At 48.5% G+C, this 18,126-nt stretch overlaps 1 protein-coding gene across 1 annotated transcript; it reads right to left on the bottom strand.

Annotated features, from left to right (window-relative positions):
* Window positions 1-1,187: 1,187 nt before the first annotated feature.
* Window positions 1,188-16,387, bottom strand: LOC146251618 (sodium- and chloride-dependent creatine transporter 1). Its single transcript, XM_084680359.1, has 14 exons — window positions 14,626-16,387; window positions 12,906-13,181; window positions 10,255-10,386; window positions 9,817-10,174; window positions 9,570-9,702; window positions 7,662-7,796; window positions 7,098-7,201; window positions 3,653-3,777; window positions 3,028-3,140; window positions 2,418-2,558; window positions 2,109-2,211; window positions 1,826-1,926; window positions 1,538-1,708; window positions 1,188-1,323 (listed from the first exon to the last, which is right to left on the bottom strand). The coding sequence occupies exons 1-14, from the start codon at window positions 14,654-14,656 to the stop codon at window positions 1,192-1,194; spliced, it is 2,055 nt and encodes a 684-aa protein (XP_084536485.1). The 5' UTR covers window positions 14,657-16,387; the 3' UTR covers window positions 1,188-1,191.
* Window positions 16,388-18,126: the final 1,739 nt, after the last annotated feature.

Below are 18,126 nucleotides of genomic sequence, written 5' to 3' on the forward strand. Positions count from 1 at the left end.
TTAATTAATCAGTAAAAAAAAACTCCAAAAACCAAACAGAAAACGGCTGCGCTGATTAAAGAAGAAAAACATCTGGCCTTCATACCAGTTGAACATCTGGAGCATTGTGGATTTGAGTGAAATTGATTTAAGCTCAAAATGACCAGAAACAAAGAGCTTTCTTCTGAAACTCGTCAGTCTGTTGTGATTCTGAAATGAAAGTTATTCCAATGCGAGAAACAGATATACAAAGAAGCCGTAGATCTCACTGTCAACAGCGATGAGGAGACTGTGGAGTTCTGGCCTTCCAGGCAGAGATAAAACCGTATCGCCGACTGGCCAGTAACAAGGAAAAGATTAAGATGGACAAAAGAAGACAGACACTAGATAGAGGAAGATAGCGGAACAAGTGCTATGGAGAGACAAGTCGAAGTTTGAGGTATTCCACAAAGAGCATTTGTGATACGCAGACCAAATGAAAATGGACTGGAGGGCTTGACACCATCTGTCAAGCATGGAGGCAATGTGATGGTCTGATGGCGGTGAAGTGGAGGTTTGGAAGGAGTGAAAGGGATCTTGAGGAATGATAGCTATCACTGCAACACCACCATACAATGCCGTGTGGACGGCATCTGATTGGAGCCAATTTCCTCCTACAACAGGCCAAAGACCCAAAGGTTCAGACAATACAAGAACGATTTAGAGAAGAAAAAGTCTGCTGGTTTTGTCTGTAATGGAGTGGTCAGCAGAGTCACCGGATCTAAACCCTGTTGATGTTGTGGGAGCAGCTTGACTGCATGCATGTTACGTAAGACAATCAAGCCAATCCTACTAGTGGGAGTTGCTTCAGGAAGCATAGGGTGAATTCCCTTCAGATGACCTCTACAAATGACAAGTCGAGTGCCAAAGGTCTGCAAGGCTGTAATGGCTGCAGATTCTTTGAAAGCAAAGTTAGAAGGACACAATTATTATTTCAATTTCCCAAAATCATTATAACTAACATCGTCAATGATTAAGTTTTGCATTCCAATAGCTGGATTCTGAATTCAAAGTCATGTTATTTTGTGTTTTCATGGAAAACAAGGACATTTTCGAAGTGGCCCCAAACTTTTGAACAGTTTTGTGTGTATGTGTGTGTTTGGAATTCAGCTGTGTGTTCGTGATACTTGGTGGGGCGGGGGGGGGGGGGGGGGGGGGGGGGGTGGAGTGAGATCATATGACGCTCTCAAAAGCCATGGTGTTCTTGCTCTGTCCAGCAGGGGGCAACAACTTTGCTTCAGATTCAGGAGACAGGTACTCCAGATGGTGTCGGCCCCACACAGGGGTAGTCAGGTGCTGCCAACGCTACAAACACAAAGAGAGAGAGAGATATGGTAGTGTGGTTAAGTCAATGTGAACCAGACCGATCACGTAAACCGGCTCGAACCGACGAAAAAACTGCGGCGCGGCGTTCCTCCAGTCCCGCCCGCCGGACACGCGGGCTGCGTCCAGGGGACGCGCGGGGAGAGAGAGGCAGGCGGACGCGGGGAGAGAGAGGCAGGCGGACGCGGGGACTGACCTCTCGGAGGGTGCCTTGGCAGCGCACCAGCTTGAAGAGGACGGTGACGGGGATGCAGAGCATGGAGGACAGGGCCAGCAGCCAGCCCAGCGCCTCTCCCCACCAGGGGTACACATACACCGAGTTATAGGTCAGGGGCTTGTAGTTCACCACATGGAACAGGAACACTCCCTACACACACACACAGACACAGACACAGACACACGCGCGGGCTAAGCAGCGATAGGGAGATCCTGGGAACATGGCCATACAAGACGACTCATGGGGACGCTCGCACGCGTGACTCACCACACACACAAGGGGAGTGATGTAGGACCAGCACAGTTTCATGTAGGGCAGGGGCCGATATCCAATCATTCGGGCCACGTCGTCCATGAAACGATCAGCACCTGTCGTGGAGAAGAGAGTATTGGATAGGTCGAGGGACGGGGGGGGGGGAGAGCGAGACAGAGAGAGAGACATGTAGAACGAAGGCCAAGTTGATGTGGGAGTCACTGAGAGAGCGGGCGGGCCTGACTGGATCAAGCCTGCGTGCCAGGGAGTCAGGTGCTGAGGGCTCGTTTTCTCTCACCATAGACCCAGGCCACCACCACACACTCCCAGAAGGCCTGCCATAGGAGAGTGATCCCACTGGCAGAGTAGTAGTCAAACAGCTGGAACACATACATCCCTCCCTGAGAGAGAGAGAGAGAGAGAGAGAGAGAGAGAGAGAGAGAGAGAGAGAGAGAGAGAGAGAGAGAGAGATGTGGGCTTTGGTCAGCTATGATACCAATCTTCTTTCCCTCTCCTATCACATCCTAACTGGTGTCTTTATCCCTCTCCTATCACTTTCTAACTGGTGTCTTCAACCCTCCTCCTGTCCACCTGTTCGGGTGCTTACCTCCGTTACCATGGAGAGGTCAATGAAGAAGCAGGTAGTGCAACATATCGCCACGACAACTTCACGGCGCAGTGCGCCCAGTTTGGATCTGGGTGGCAGCATGTCCATAATCCCTGTTATCAAGCCCTCCACACCAACAAACTGGGGAGGAGGGGTGAAGAGGAAACCTTATTTTGCAGTTGAAACAGTTATTTAAATCTGGCCCATTACATACATACATACATACATACATATAGTATAGTATAATAGTATAACGAGGGGGGCAGGGGGAGGGGTAAACAAGAGGATCACGTGCCTTTCTAACAGCCATTGGGGAAGGACAAGAAAGGATTGAGTGAGTCCGAGAGATTGGGAGGAAATAGAGAAGGAGGGGATGAATGGAGTGGACCCTGAACAACTGGGTCTCTGTGAGGCAGACAGAGAGGCTCATTGACTGAAGCCCAGGAGTCAGGAACAATGGCTGCAGGCAGTGAGGACAAGGCCCGCCGCTCGACACACACATCCAGAACAACAGTCAGATGCATGGCAGGAGGCCACTATCAAATCCACTGTGGTTGTATGTGTGAGGTATGCATGAATATGTTTTGGTGTGTGTGTGTGTGTGTCGTACCTGGCTGTCTAGGCCCAGCACCAGCAGCATGAAGAAGAACAGTGCTGCCCAGAGCGGAGCGAGAGGCATCAGAGTCACAGCCTTAGGGTAGGCTATGAAGGCCAGGCCCGGACCTGAGAGCACACAGAAGAAAATCAGCAGAGGGAGAGGCAGGGAGAGGCAGGGAGAGGCAGGGAGAGTGAGGGAGAGGAAGGGAGAGGCAGGGAGAGGCAGGGAGAGGCAGGGAGGGGCAGGGAGAAGCAGGGAGAGGCAGGGAGGGGCAGGGAGAAGCAGGGAGAGGCAGGGAGAGGCAGGGAGAGGCAGGGAGAGGCAGGGAGAGGAAGGGAGAGGCAGGGAGAGGCAGGGAGGGGCAGGGAGAAGCAGGGAGAGGCAGGGAGAGGCAGGGAGAGGCAGGGAGAGGCAGGGAGGGGCAGGGAGAAGCAGGGAGAGTGAGGGAGAGGAAGGGAGGGTCAGGGAGAGGCAGGGAGAGTGAGGGAAAAGCAGGCAGAGGAAGGGAGGGTCAGGGAGTCAGGGAGGGGCAGGGAGGGCCAGGGATAGGCAGGGAGAGTAACAGAGAGTCACAGAGTCAGGGACAGGCAGGGAGGGGTGGAGGTGAGAGGAGTTTGAGGGAAGGGTCAGTTCTTACCACTCTCAGCTACCTTACTGATGTCCACCCCCTGCTCTGCTGCCATGAAGCCCAGCACCGAGAACACTACGAAGCCTGCAAAGAAGCTAGTTCCACTGTTGATGAAGGCCAGCACAAATGCATCCCTACAGAGAGACAGAGAGTAGGCACTTTACTATGAAAGTCAAAATCTAAAAAAAGAGAACATGAGAGATTTGTTTCAAGTGGTGGAGGCGTAAATAGAAGGGTTCCGAGAGAGGAGAGAGAGATCAAGGGAGCGGGCGAGGGACAGGGAGGAGGGACAAGTGGATAGATGGCCAGATCGATACCAATGTGTCGGACTAATGCAGCGAGAGTAGCTCGGGAAGTGTTCGTTTAAGGCAAGGGGGTGCCAATCAACGTGTGAACACCGGAGCTCCAGAGAAACAGGAAAGCGGCACATGCGCCGTAGGCGGAGCGTCAGCCGCATACTGGGATAGGCAAGGGACACAGTTGCTGTCAATGACTTCCTGGATTTCCGGAAGGCTTCTGTGACTTCGGTGTCACCAGGAGTGAGACGATTGGATAAGAAAAGCGAGGCGATAGAGTGTGAGCACAGAGATGGAAGCCCGAGAGCTCCCGTTCTGCTGAGGCTGCATGTTGGCTGGGCTGCATTCCTGCTAACTCGCCAGAGGCTCACCATCAAGGTCGGGGTCTGGAGATAAGATGACTGCCTCTCTAAATAGATCACACGGAGAGTGCAAGTGCTTGGATTCAGACAAAGACGGAGCCTGTTACTGTAAGGCAGTGTTCACACTTGACTTTTTGAAAACAGTGCTGCCTTCAGCCTCTGGTAAAAGAGAGAGAGCGTTCCTTGGCACCTCCCTCTGTAACACTGATGGAACTGCGTACTTCTCTGTGATTATCTGCTGCAGTGCTGACGACACCGCTTGGACGTCGCTCTGGATAGAAACATCTGCTGAATGACTATCTGTAAATGTTAGCCGGGGCTGGCTACCCTTGTAACCAAAACAAACACTGTTCTAAGTGGACAGCTGCACTAGTTTGAACTCAATACATTGTCTCCCGGCCTCTGTCTCTCTGTATCAGTCACTCAAGTTTAGGAAACCCCTTCATGCGTTCCTCCTTCTGGAACTGACTTGTTACTATCCCCCCCCCACACACACACACACTCTATGCTCTACAGCTCCACGCTCCATCCTAACTTGGACCAGCTTCCACACACTTGTATTGCTGCAATGCAAAATGCCCCAGATACAAGCCCCAATCCTCAGAGGGCTTAACAAGGAGCGTGTGCACACGGTACACACAACTGTTCTTTTCTTCATTTGGATCAGAAGCAGGTCAAGCAACAAGAGGGAAGTGGTTGTGGTAAAAAAAAAATAGAAAATGAAGGGGAAAAACACAATCGGGAATAAAATGTACTGTAGCGACACTTTAACTGCGCAAATACCTTGAAACTCATGACTACTTGGCAGGCCCCGACTACTGAAGACTGAACTCAGTGTTCAGCTGGTTCCTATAGAGGCACCTAAAGCTTCAAAAGTGATCCAGCGTGTTGACGTGCATCTGGTTACCATAAGGGTTAGTACAGAGTTGGCTGAATCCTTGATTGTTCGTTTTGGTGGTCGCAGGACTACACATTGTGTACAGAGGGTTAGTCATGGTGGCGAGAGCAGGCGAACAATCAAAACCTGGGGACGGTCAACACGTTCCTGGAGATCTGCCCTGATGTGGGCTTTCCGTCCTACCTACTCCGATTGTTACTGACCGCACTCTGCATTTGGCTCAGCTATTTACATTTAGTCATTTAGCAGACGCTCTTATCCAGAGCGACTTACAGTAAGTACAGGTCCATTCCCCCCCGAGGCAAGTAGGGTGAAGTGCCTTGCCCAAGGACACAACGTCATTTGGCATAGCTGGGAATCGATCCTGCAACCTTCTGATTACTAGCCCGACTCCCTCACCGCTCAGCCATCTGACTCCCTATTTCTTATTTCTTCTTTTTTGTAGGAGCAAAACAGCGAGAGGAGCGTAGCTGTCCAGGAATTTGGTAGGACATCCCTGTCAACGGAGAGACTCTGTTAGAAGGTTCAAACTTCCTATTTAGGTCAGGGGGAAGAAACCAGCGAGGGGATATTCTTGATGCTACTCCTAATATGTACATTCCATAAATTCCTGTACAAGCTCAACATCAAGTCCTGAGATCTAATGAAATCCAAGTTTGTTGCTCGACATCTCGTAAAGTGGCCATTTTAGGGAGCAAGACCTCCCATCTGCACAGCAGGCATCAGACATCCTAGCTGCTGTCTTAACCAAGTCAGATCTGTCTACAGAAGTTGGACCAGTTATGGGTCGTTGTTTAGTTGTTGTTCACTCTAAAAGAGACAACAATAGGCCAAGCATAAATGACATCAAATTGTATCCTCCTAATCGCAGAACCTTCTTCACGTCGTGTGCTGCATTCACGATGACAAAGAACAACGTTCTGATGAAGTGCAAGAAGCGCCTGCCCGCTGAAGACAGATCACCCAGTTGCAGGCACCCCTCCCTCTCTCTCTCCTTCCTCTCTCACCCCTCCCTCTCTCACCCCTCCCTCCCTCTATCTCTCTCTCTCTCTCCTCCCCTCTCACCCCTCCCTCTCTCTCTCCTCCCCTCTCTCACCCCACCCTCTCTCACCCCTCCCTCCCTCCCTCTCTCTCTCTCTCTCTCTCTTTCCTCCCCTCTCTCTCCTCCCTCTCTCACCCCTCCCTCTTTCACCCCTCCCCCAGGCACCAACATAAGCTGCAGAACGTCTGGGTCCTCCTGACCAACACACACTACTGACAAGCTGCATGCTTGGTATTTGATACCATTCAGTTGGGGTGTGTGTGGGGGGGGGGGACCAACATCTACAGGGTGTTCATGCCTTCAAAAGCGAAAGAGTTGCTATCTGTGCTGACCCTGAACAGCCAGCAGTTGTGAGTCTCCCTCCCTCTGCTCCGGTGAGATAGAGCCTATAGGTTCTACTGGCCCCCGCGCAGACACACCTGTCATCTACACACTGGTGCACACTTACTGTACTCCTACGACGGGTTACTGATTACTTCAGCGGTCAGAATCAAATTCCCAAGAATCGGACATGAACTGAAACTAGGTTTAATGGCTTGTAAGCAGATGCAGGTTTCTAATTCCCTATGGGGGGAAAAGGATGGGGAGTTTTTGGTTGAAACCAAAGTTGCAGAATGCTTACACCAACAAATTCTTGGACAATGACATGACAACAGACTTTGGCTGACTATCACGATAAATGAGTTCTCATTGATAATCGACGTAGCCCCAACAGCCCTCTAACTCCTGCATCAACCAATCACTTTTCTTTTGTACAAAACCTCAATGGTTTATATGGCAGGTTTATGTGCTTGAGTGTGACCAAGTCTTCCAGCCACAGTGTGACGTCTTGTGCTCATTGTTTTGCCATACTCACTGGTAGCAGTTGTTGTGGAAGCGGTTGTAGCTGCCCAGTGCGGTCAGAGCCCCCAGTCCGATGGCATAAGAGAAGAAGATCTGAGTACCTGCATCGATCCACACCTGTGACCAACACACAGTGGCACTATAAGCATGCAAGCAAGCACGTGCACTAACTGACAACTGATCTACTGTTCACAATGGAGAGGTAAGATTCTCAGGCATGGCTAGACGATCTTCCCTGCAGGGGTGCCTAGGATGGATGAGAGTAGCCTACTGATTACTGTAGTCCTTGAGTAAGATATTGCCATTCTATGCTAACCCTGTTCAGTAACCTTGACAAAACCTGTGCACAGTACACGACTGCGCCATGACGCCATGTTAATCTATGTTTATCATTCCGAAGGGTCATCCTGACGAATGGCATTGTGTTTGTGATTCCTCGCTACGAACAAGATGAAGGTGGGGGGGGGGGAAATTCCTACATTGTTTGGGCCTAATCTAACTTCTCGTTTTGGCTTTCGACCAATAGGATCTGCCTTCCGGATTCTTCATGCGACAGGTGTCCCCTGCCCCTCCGTACCTGAGCCTCCCACAGCTTGGACCAGTTGGGTTTCAGGTAGTACACGATGCCGTCCAGAGCCCCGGGCAGGGTGACACCGTGGGCCAGCAGCACCACCAGCACCAGGTAGGGGAACAGGGCCGTGAAGTACACCACCTGAGGGTGGAGGGACGAGGACGTCAGCGTCGGCTACAAACCACCAACCGACGGCCGTCCTTGCATGCTCTCAACCGCTAGAGACCTGGAGCATACAACACCACGAGTCTGTCATGCGTACAAAAAGGAAACGGCTTGTGAAACTTGGAGTGGAAAAGGGTCCTGGATACGTTCCGCTGATTCATGCGCCCCCCTGCTAGCCAGTGTTGTACCGGGCCACCTCACCGTGGCAACAACAGGCTAGAACAGAGTGTAGGCCGACTAGGTATGCAGCTGGATCTCAGGGGGCCGCAGAGGGAAAAGCCCCTTCCAGCACAAACAGAGAAAGTTACTTATCGGCTTAGAGGCACAAAACTCTACAGGTCCATGAGAGCTTTCTTTATATTATATGCATTTGGCATCACTTTACATTAAGGTTACATTATCATGAACTACAGAGCAATAAAAAATGGCTTACATAGAAATGGTTAAGTACTTCAAGGGTAGGCTAAATAGCACGTATGGATGACCAAAGTGTAACGAGGCGCAGTATGTGGGAGTAAGTGGATCTCACAAGGGGAAGTTGAAGGCTGTGTCAGCTAAACAAGACCAATGGAAGCTCCGTACAGCCAGCTAGCGTCCTCGTTGCATTGTCTGTTTTACGATAATGGCTGGTAATTGGCTGATAACGGCTAGACAAGCGAGTGATGGCTAAGACAGCACTAGCCAGCTACCAGTTTTTTGTTCAATCTCGGTAATCATACACAATATATTACATAGCACCGGGGCGATTAAAGACAGCCAGAATGTCTACATTACGTGTTCCATATGGGGTCCTTTGATTGGTTGAATATCCCAGTGTCACTAAACAGTTCTCAACAAATAATAACTACAAAGTTATTACTATAGGTATTATTATGGAGTAACATGGTAGTTGATGTAACCTTATGTTGAGTCTCATTTGAATGATTTGTATGGCTGCGTGCACATATACAGTATGTATATGAGTCAAGTGTTCATAACGGACGTACACAAAGTCTAAACACCATACAGGGAAGCATGTGCAAGAATGGAAACACACACACACAGGTAGGCCTACATTCTCTCCTGAAGCTAAGCCGATTTACACTTTGTACACGTATGCATGGGGACCCTGGCTGAAAGCTTATTACAGAAGTTCAACGGACCAACCTCACAAACACACACACAATAGTTAGACTATAGAGGACACTATAGACAATCGTTTACAATGCCATTTGTAAGATCAACTGCTCCCTTAACAATGTTGAATGAATTGAATTTCAGTCACCAGTGCAATCAAATTCAAGGCCTTGTTTGGCACACTCTTTTGGCACATTTTCTTCCAGACAATGGTTGGCAATAGCTTTGACGCCTTATTTTGCTGCATGTATTACACGCATTTATTGCAATCAGTCATGGCCTTCTTGTTATCGTTGTTATCGTATCATATTTTCATAAGCTTTCAAAGATCTCCAAGACCTGTGGAAACCCAAGTGTTGGGGGTTATGGAGGAAATTGTGTGTGTTTCAGTCTAGACAGGCTGATCCTCCACTTTAAAGCCTCTTTGGGGTCAAAGGTCAGAGCACGAAGACGAGGTTCGGGCTCAAGGCCGAAGGCAGGCGGCGCGGTGAGTCAAACTCAAACAGGAGCGACCACGAGGGCAGATGACGCTGTAACTCTGACACTGTCACTGTGACCCTAACACAGACCCCCCCTAAAAAAGGACCCCATCGACATTCACTCTCTCGTGCACACACACGCACACCGTCTGACCTTGCCTGTAGACTTGACGCCCTTCCATATGCAGAAGTAAACAATGACCCAGGTGGCTATGAGACACAGCACCATCTGGTAGCTGATGTCTCCCGGCTCGTCCAGGCCACCAGAGAGACGCAGCACCTTGCGCCTTGACCGCGGGACATGTGGGGGGAACAAACACAGGGGCGACACGACACGGGGTTAAGTCCACCGAACGGTGCACGTGGAGACGGCGCGCGGGCTGCAAAAGAGGACTACTCACTCCCAGAACTCGATGACTGGAGATCGCATGCCCTCCGGTTCCACGCAGCTGCCGTTGAACATGAGCACGGCTACGGAAGGTTTGGCCTGGGAGGAGGAGAGGGAGGAGGAGGAGAGGAGCGAGGCGGGGATGGAGGGATCCGCCGTGGAGGAGAGAGCAGCGGCGGGCGATGCGCTGTGGTTGTGACACGCGCGGCGGAAGTCGAGCGTGCAGTTGGGGGTGTTCCAGGCGTGTCCACAGGTTGCCCAGGGTAACGGGTCGGCAAAGGAGTGGAGGAGGAAGTAGAGACCCCACACCAGGATCATGATGTAGTACGTGTTACAGAAGAACACAATAACCATCGAGGCTAGGCCCAGACCTGGGAAATGGAGGAGCAGGGAGGAAAGACTATTAACACACAAGCACACACAAACGTGCACGCACGCACGCACACCATACCTTTAAAGAGGGGGGCGATGTTCCAGGCCGATACCCCTCCCTGCTTCATAAACTGTCCCAGGGCGATCTCCAGGAAGAAGACAGGAATACCTCCGATGAACACAATCAACATGTAGGGGATCAGGAACACGCCTACAACATACAGCACAGCACCACATCACCCACCAGTCACAGCTACATTATAACTACATTTTAGACTGTGATGTTGACCATATGCTTTTTTTTGCCACAAGCAGGAGTATAGTAGACAGATTAGGGTCTTTCAAGATGACGTCGAGGTTTCAGTGAGGAAAAGGGATGTGAGGGTGTAAAGGGGATGAGAAACAGAGAGGATGGGGGAGAGGAATGGCAAAGTGACAAGGAGAGAAGAAGTTGGGAAACAGAATGTGGGTATGAGAGAGAGAGAGAGAGAGAGAGAGAGAGAGAGAGAGAGAGAGAGAGAGAGAGAGAGAGAGAGAGAGATGTAGGAGTGGAACGACATGGCCATAGACAAAGATTTCGCAATCACTTCATTTGACATTCGCAGCTAGGAATGCGAGAAACAGAGAGCGTGATAAAGTCGGAGAGTGAAAAAGAGACACAGTAAGAGATACAGTAAGAGAGTGGTTGAAGGATAGGAATAATATAAGGGGGGGAAATAATATAGGACAAAGGAATAAGCTACTGCTGATAGGGCTGGGAGTCTTATGAAAGATAATCTGGACTGTTGTACAGCAAGCAAATGAGTGGCCAGGCTGTGGTCATTATTGTTGGCTTGCTCGGCCTTCTTTACACTGAGCCCCAGTTGAGAAAAAGACGGGCCAAACCGAAAGGGAAGATCCTACATAAACATAGACAATCCTAGAGAAACACACAAAGCATGTTACTTCATTATGGAACTGACGTAACCGTGGGTGATACCAATATAACAGAGCAAGGGGCAGACAGTATGGGGAGGAGTCAGCTGAAAGAGTCACATGAGTATGACACACACACAGAGAGAGAGAGGGAGAGAGAGAGGGAGAGAGAGAGCTGTTCAGACGACGACGACGGGGGGACGGGGGGGAATGGTCACATGGAAGAGATGGAGCGAGGGCTTATAAAACAGGGATAATAAAGAAAGAAAATCCATCTGTAGATCACCTGTCTGGCTACTGTACCCTGCTCAGGTAATTGTGTCATTCTCATTCTCTTGTGCACTGTACCCCCCCCCCCCCCCCCTCCCTCTTTATTTTACTCTCCCTCGCTCATTCACTGAGGAGAGCAGATAGCTGTAGCCTTATAAGGAAGCATTTGTGTGTGTATACGTGTGTCAGCGAGACTGACTGCGGCCTAGTGAAATAGAAAGAGATCCACTACAGAGAGTGAGTGGATTTGAGAGAGGATGGTGAGAAATGTGTGGCAAATCTGCCAGAATGGAGCACTGCGCAAAGCATTTTATATCCCTTCCACAAATCACCTCTCTCAAAATCACCTCTCAGTGGCCAGGCGAGACTTTAAAACAATTTTCCCTCAATGGATTTCCTCCATCTCCATAGTAACCTAGCTATCTCACTGTTGTCCTCCTCCATTTGTCTCCAGCCCTGTTTGCGTGAGTAAAAAGGCCGGAAAGCCTGCGAGTGCCCACTCTTATCTGATTCCGCTGTCGCGTAACGAGACGTCCCCCTGGGTTGGTCAAGGACACGAAACGTGGCGTCGCAGTGGCACTGCTGACACAGAGGGAAGGACGGGGCACAGGACGCTCATTGTAACAGTGTAGTCATACTCCATCTGAGGAGGGGAGAGAGCACCTTTGTGTGCGGGGTGCAAGGGCAGGAGCACGGTGGGGGGTGGGGGGGGTGGGGGGTAAGGGGGGTGACTGTGTGAGGCAGGCTTTTGTTACACGATACGAGAAGGTGGGTATCAGAGACATGGGTCACAAGACAGACAGAAGGAGGGGAGGGAGTCTATGCACGCTAACAAGCTCACTTTTATTCCAACGCTTCCTAACTAAGAGGAGATTTAGGAAGGGACAGAGATAAGAAATGGAGGCCAAAGGTGGCCCTCTCTGGCCCGAGAGAAAGTGAGGGAGAGATTGAGGGAGGGAGAGAGATAAAGAGAGAGAGATAAAGAGAGAGGGAGGGAGGGGAACAAGTGAGAGAAAGGCGGGGAGTAGGCAGCAAACACACACACACATCCAGTGGAGGAGTTCACGGCATGGGTTTATCAGGGGAGGGACAGCAGACGTAAACTGTGCTCGAGTGACTCCATGGGAGAGGCAGGGCGAGAGCTACGTGCACACAGCCATGCAAGCCTGCTTTGTCTTCCTCCTCTATTAGCCCTTAAAGTCTCCACACTCCTCTCTCTCTCCCCGCCCCCTTTTCCTCTCCCGCCACACCTTTATGAACTTGCAGTCACCTCAAGCAAAAGTCTAACTGCCTTCTTTGCATGTTTCCTCTTTGGAGTGCAATAAAGTTCAGTTTCCAATGTGACCGTGTCTACGCGTCACCGTGTCTGCATATCTGTGGGTGTTGGAACCTGTACAAGTAGGTATCTGGGAATCATTTGTGGGCGTGAGTGGCTGAATGGATCGGCTATATGTGCAATGTGCCGAGGTCTGTAGACCTGTGTGGGCACCGGTGTTGCATTGTTCGAGCTCTAGTATCAAGACCGTAATAATACATTGAGCTCACCTCCTCCATTCTTGTAGCAGAGGTAAGGGAAGCGCCACACGTTGCCCAGCCCAACGGCAAAGCCCACGCAGGACATGATGAAGTCCATCTGTCTGGTCCAGGTCTCTCTCTCCACCACAGGCACTGCTGTGGCCTGGCTGAGGGCCTGGGAAGGGCCACCCCCTCCTTCTTCGCCCCCTTCCTCCGCCCCAGGAACAGGCACCAGGGGGCGAGCCGCCCCACCGCTCTCCTCTTCTACCGGAATCCCGACCTCGTCCTGGGAGAGAAGGATGTCCCCTAGAGGGAGGGGAGGGGGGGGGGGGGGGAGTAGGGTGGAAGAAGGGTTGAGAGAATTGAGGTGGAAGGACACCGATTCAGACAGAGAGGAAGAACAGTGACAGTGGGTGAGGTCAAGGGAAAGAGAGACAGGGAAAGAGGGCGGGGTGTAATGGAGAGAAAAGAAGGATGGAACAGAAAGAGAGGTTGTAGAATGGGAATAAACTACTTCAAGAGTTACTCTTTGATCAGAAAACATGCGTACACATACCAATGGCAGAAATCCCACTGACTTTCTTTCAACATTTCAACAAAGAGACCAGACAGTGACTTGGGCCACACCAGCTTGGTCAGGGGGCAGTGTGTGTGCACTCTGAGTTCACTTAAGGACAGTGTTTAAAAAGATTTACAGTAAACTGTGTCATTGCATCAAATGACAAATGTAGCCAATTATTGCACAAGACCTTGAGTGAAATTCTCGAGAGAAATATCAAGGCTAGAATCTCCTCCAAAAGTTAAGTTGTTTGCAGCAGGAATACACCAACTTAAGCTTGCTTATCTAGGCCTACTATCTAAGGCAAAGTTTTCATCTCAGATTTCACAATTGTATCAGCTAATTGTTACGCTCTTATCAGGATACACCCACATAAAACAGTATTGCATTGCAGAACTGAAATGAATAAAGAGTCAATCCATCCGTCTATCTAATACAATGGAGTTTGTTTGCCGAGCAGGTTATACCTATTAGGCCTACAAAACATAACGGTATATTTACAACAAAATGTAACTTAAATTGATGCATTTTAGGCAGCGTGATGCTAAGGTAACATTGACAAAGCTGTATGATGAGAACAAAACAAATCAGTCCCAAAGCCAGTATTTGGATCCGGAGTTTCCACAAGGCAACTTTAAGGCACGCTTTAATGCAGATGCACAAAGCTATGCTTCTCGGTTTGGCAAAGAACTTAGCGTTAAGTGGTTGGTGATATTTATTTTGGCATACTTTGGTACTAGACTACATAAATAAATTCTGTTGGAGGATAGCATGTACTGTAGCTATATCCTCTCCAAGACATTAGGTAAGCATCCTTTATTTCAAATTGGATGACTGAATCCACTTTGGAGCAGCAGAAATCCACTTTGGAGCTGCAGAAATCCACTTTGTTATTATGCTTGTTGCAGATTTGCAGTTGGCAAACAAGACTGACTCGAGTGCTTTGGGAGACATTAAGACTCGTTCAAATGGCCATAGTTTAGTAACTAGGCTAATGCCCCCTGGTTAGGTCTCTCATTCTCTCATACTCATTAGTAACCCAACACCTAATGAATAATTCCACATCGATAAATCACTTAGTTTGATTACAGATTGATAACATAAATGACAACAATATGCATACATTCAAATTCCAATCTTTAATTAAATACAGATGACTTCATAAACACGTCATCAATTGATGGTACTCACCTGGACTGTTGTCTTCCACTTCGGGAGACATATTTGACAAGCTAGCACCACAATGATGATTTCTCAGATCAAGAAATTGCGGGCTAGGTAGCTGTATTGGTCAAACCAAATGGTGGTGGCTAACTCGCTAACGTTAGAGTGGTAACGTTAAACTAGATAGCAAGAGTACTCAGTGCGTCTGAGATAGAGAAGGGCTAGTACAGTCCTTTTGTTGCCGTCTTCTATTCTTGAAATCCCAAAGGGTGTTTTATGACAGCGAGTTCGAAACCCAAAAAATTGAATATTTACAAAGCGTCGCAGTCAGACGTTGAGGAGGGGGAATTCAAAAGCAGTCGACGAAGCACTTGAAGGTAAGCCTGAAGAATCTCATGGATGACAGTTAAATGAAAATAACAGTAAGCCGAGGGGTGTAGGTCGTCCTTTGTATATTTCAGTCAAATAAATGCCCTAGAACATACATTAAGTCGTTTGCTGGGTAGATAGCTGTACTGTCCTTCGCTGGCGGGGCTCTGACGGAGAATGCGAACCGCGCCTGGTTTGGTCCTTCTATCCGCTGCCAGCAACCCTCTCCCTCCTCGCGCACAGCCAAGCGAACAACGCAATTGGCTAATCTGTGCTGCGCGAGCTTCAGAGTGCGCAGCACACAGCATCAGCATCCTAATGCAAAATGATCACTCATGGTTTCCTCCGTCGCTGCGTTCAGTCAACCACCGAACTATTGGGAAGACAGGAAAGTACACGATGCTCGAGTGTACGTGTGCGGTTTTTTGATCTGTCGACATACAATATCAAACGATGGCATAGTGTAAAATACATGTCAAATACATGCCTACAGGGTACACTACTTGGATTTGGCTGTAGGATATATGATAGGCTATAGAATTTAGCCTACTAAATTATTCATTTCACGCTTTTAGGCTATACAAAACCATTTTTAAAGGCGATTTGAACATGCGATATATCACATTTGACTTCAGATTAATATATATATATTAATCTGAAGTCAAATGCTCTACCACATGAGCTATTATAGACTAGCTATAGCCCTTCCCCTTTGTATGATGCATGCAAGCATGCAAACTGGCTTAAACATAAATACACTCTATTATTGCCTAACACACCTTTTTTTTTTGCAATATAGACAACAATCACAGAGGAGGAATACGAAACAAAACAAAAAATCTACAAAAAAAACTCCTTAGGCTACTGAGTACACATTATCAACGTTTCTGATATGTTACGACAAACAATGAACGAAACTAATAATAACTTGATACTTTATGTTCTGATATTCCACTATAGCATTTGAATAGTGCGTGAGGATACGGGTATTTTTTGAGACTTGTATTCTTAATATGGTTTTGGTCTGTCAGAGACCAATTGAATTGGGGGCAGGGATATAGATCATATTGCTGACTCAATCGTCCAAGGGTAGTGCTACAATAGTCCCCCTACGAGGCGGTGGTGTAATCCCCCACGCTACGATGGCGTCAGATTCCATTTTAAGTCATACACTATCAGTTAGAAGTCGGGGGTCCTTAAGAACTGGTATAAATAGTCTAAATATAGGTTTAGCAACCTGTGAGAGATGCTAAACGACAGTAGGCCTACTCGAAGAAACGTCAACAGCAGTTCTCAGAAAACTGGAAAGTGCCTCAGACAGAGCCCTCTAACTACAAATTGAAAGCCGCTCTCTCAAAGACCTAAGTGAGTTCTGTTGTGATTTGAAAGACAAAGAAACATTCCAGACACCATCCCCCCTGTGATTCCCTCCACCAGCTCCTCCCCCACCTCAGCAAGGACTAGGACCTCCACAACTTCCCACATCAGGGGCCCCCTCCCCCCCTACCACATTGCCAACTCTCTCTATCCTGGATCGGGATGTTAATAGTTTCAGAACCCTCGCAAATCAGCTGTACCAGACTGTCTCTCCCTCCTCCCAGAAGCATGTTGCCACTTAGCAACTGTATCAAGTGTTCACAGACATTTTGAACTCCTCACAGAAGACATGCCAAGTATGAGCCTGATTGAAGACCTCCACCATCTTCCCCATCCCCCCAAAACAAGGATCACAGGACTCAATGACTGTAGTCTCTGGTAGTGGACTTTTTTGAGCACCTGGTGCTGTCCCACCTTGAAACCATGACAGACCCACTCCTGGACCCCCTGCAGTCAGCCTACAGAGCCAACAGGTCTATGGACGACGCTGCAAACATGGCCCTCCACATCGACCTCCAATACCTAGATCAGGATCCCGCCAAGATCCTGTTTGTGGATTTCAACACCTCCTTTAACACCATCATCCCAGTCTTGGTGCAGGAAAAGCTGTGATTCCAAGGATTGGTCATAATGTTTGGGTACAGAGAGCCAGGACACACACATTTATGTTAAACTTTCTTTCAACTGTCTTACAAATTTGTCCGTATTCGTTTTAAGTTCTTTCACTGTCGTCAATGACGCAATCTAAACTCTGTTGGAATCTGGCAGATGGTTTATTGCAAATGGACTTTGGTTGCCATCTAGTGGAAATGGATGTAACGACAATCCCAGAAGAAAACAGGATTCTGCCAATACAAATGAATTGAATGAAGAGACACCATCGGCTGCCATATTTTGGATACATGTATTTTGTACACTCATGTACTCGACCCTCAATAAAATGAAATATCAACTCACTGCTGGTTAGACTTGGTCAGCCTATATAAACCTTCCCAGTTCCCTCTCTGAATTGCTCTTCCTACGGTTTCTTCAATTTTTGCGTTTTTTTGTTGTTGCCTTGTCTTCACTGAGGGTTTAGGTGGATTATCAGTGCTTATCTGGGGGTAAGCCATTGGCATTAATTGTTAAACTAGGTTTGATTCGATGTCCTGTCCGCATGGGTATGTCTACCCTATGTTGGGATAGATCTGGGTGGTCAGATGGCTGAGTGGTTAGGGAATTGGGCTATTAATCGGAAGGTTGCCGGTGCGATTCCTGGCAGTGCGATTTGATGTTGTGTCCTTGGGTAAGGCACTTCACCCTACTTGCCTCGGGGTAATGTCCCTGTACTTACTGTATTCGCTATGGATAAGAGTGTCTCCTAAATGACTAAATGTCAAATGTAATGTTAGCCTAGTCCCGCCTTGTTATTGTATGTACTTGTGTTATGTTAAAGAAATTCCCCTTAGACAGAACCACTCCGCCAAAGTCAAACCTATTTCCATGGCAATAAATGGTTACATCAATACGTGTATGGAGGACTGTCTTGACTGAAATCTCGTTATTCAATCAAAGAGATAAACAAGCAACATCATCAGAGGAAATATGGGTTGGAGTCTTGGCTCAGGTGAGGGTCCAGAAGTTTCTTGTGACCAGCAGACACATACTGAAAGCAGAGGTTTCACTGTGAATAGGAGTGAAACCATAGGAGAACTGGCATTGAGTCCTGTTTATGGAAGTGAAAAAAGGTTTGTGATAATGTTGATAGTAAATCAATACAAAGTCTAGTCAATAATACACGTG

Source organism: Hypomesus nipponensis, chromosome 18, assembly GCF_054491055.1.
Source record: "Hypomesus nipponensis isolate SF chromosome 18, ASM5449105v1, whole genome shotgun sequence".
Classification (NCBI taxonomy): Eukaryota; Metazoa; Chordata; class Actinopteri; order Osmeriformes; family Osmeridae; genus Hypomesus; species Hypomesus nipponensis.

What these genes read in the sequence shown, in the direction of transcription:
- LOC146251618 (XM_084680359.1), bottom strand. Translation starts at nt 14,656, where the DNA reads ATGTCTCCCGAAGTGGAAGACAACAGTCCAG. An exon ending in AGTGGAAGACAACAGTCCAG is followed by an intron (nt 13,182 to 14,625) that starts GTGAGTACCATC and finishes CCCTCCCTCTAG; the next exon opens with GGGACATCCTTCTCTCCCAG. An exon ending in CCAGTCATCGAGTTCTGGGA is followed by an intron (nt 9,703 to 9,816) that starts GTGAGTAGTCCT and finishes CCCGCGGTCAAG; the next exon opens with GCGCAAGGTGCTGCGTCTCT.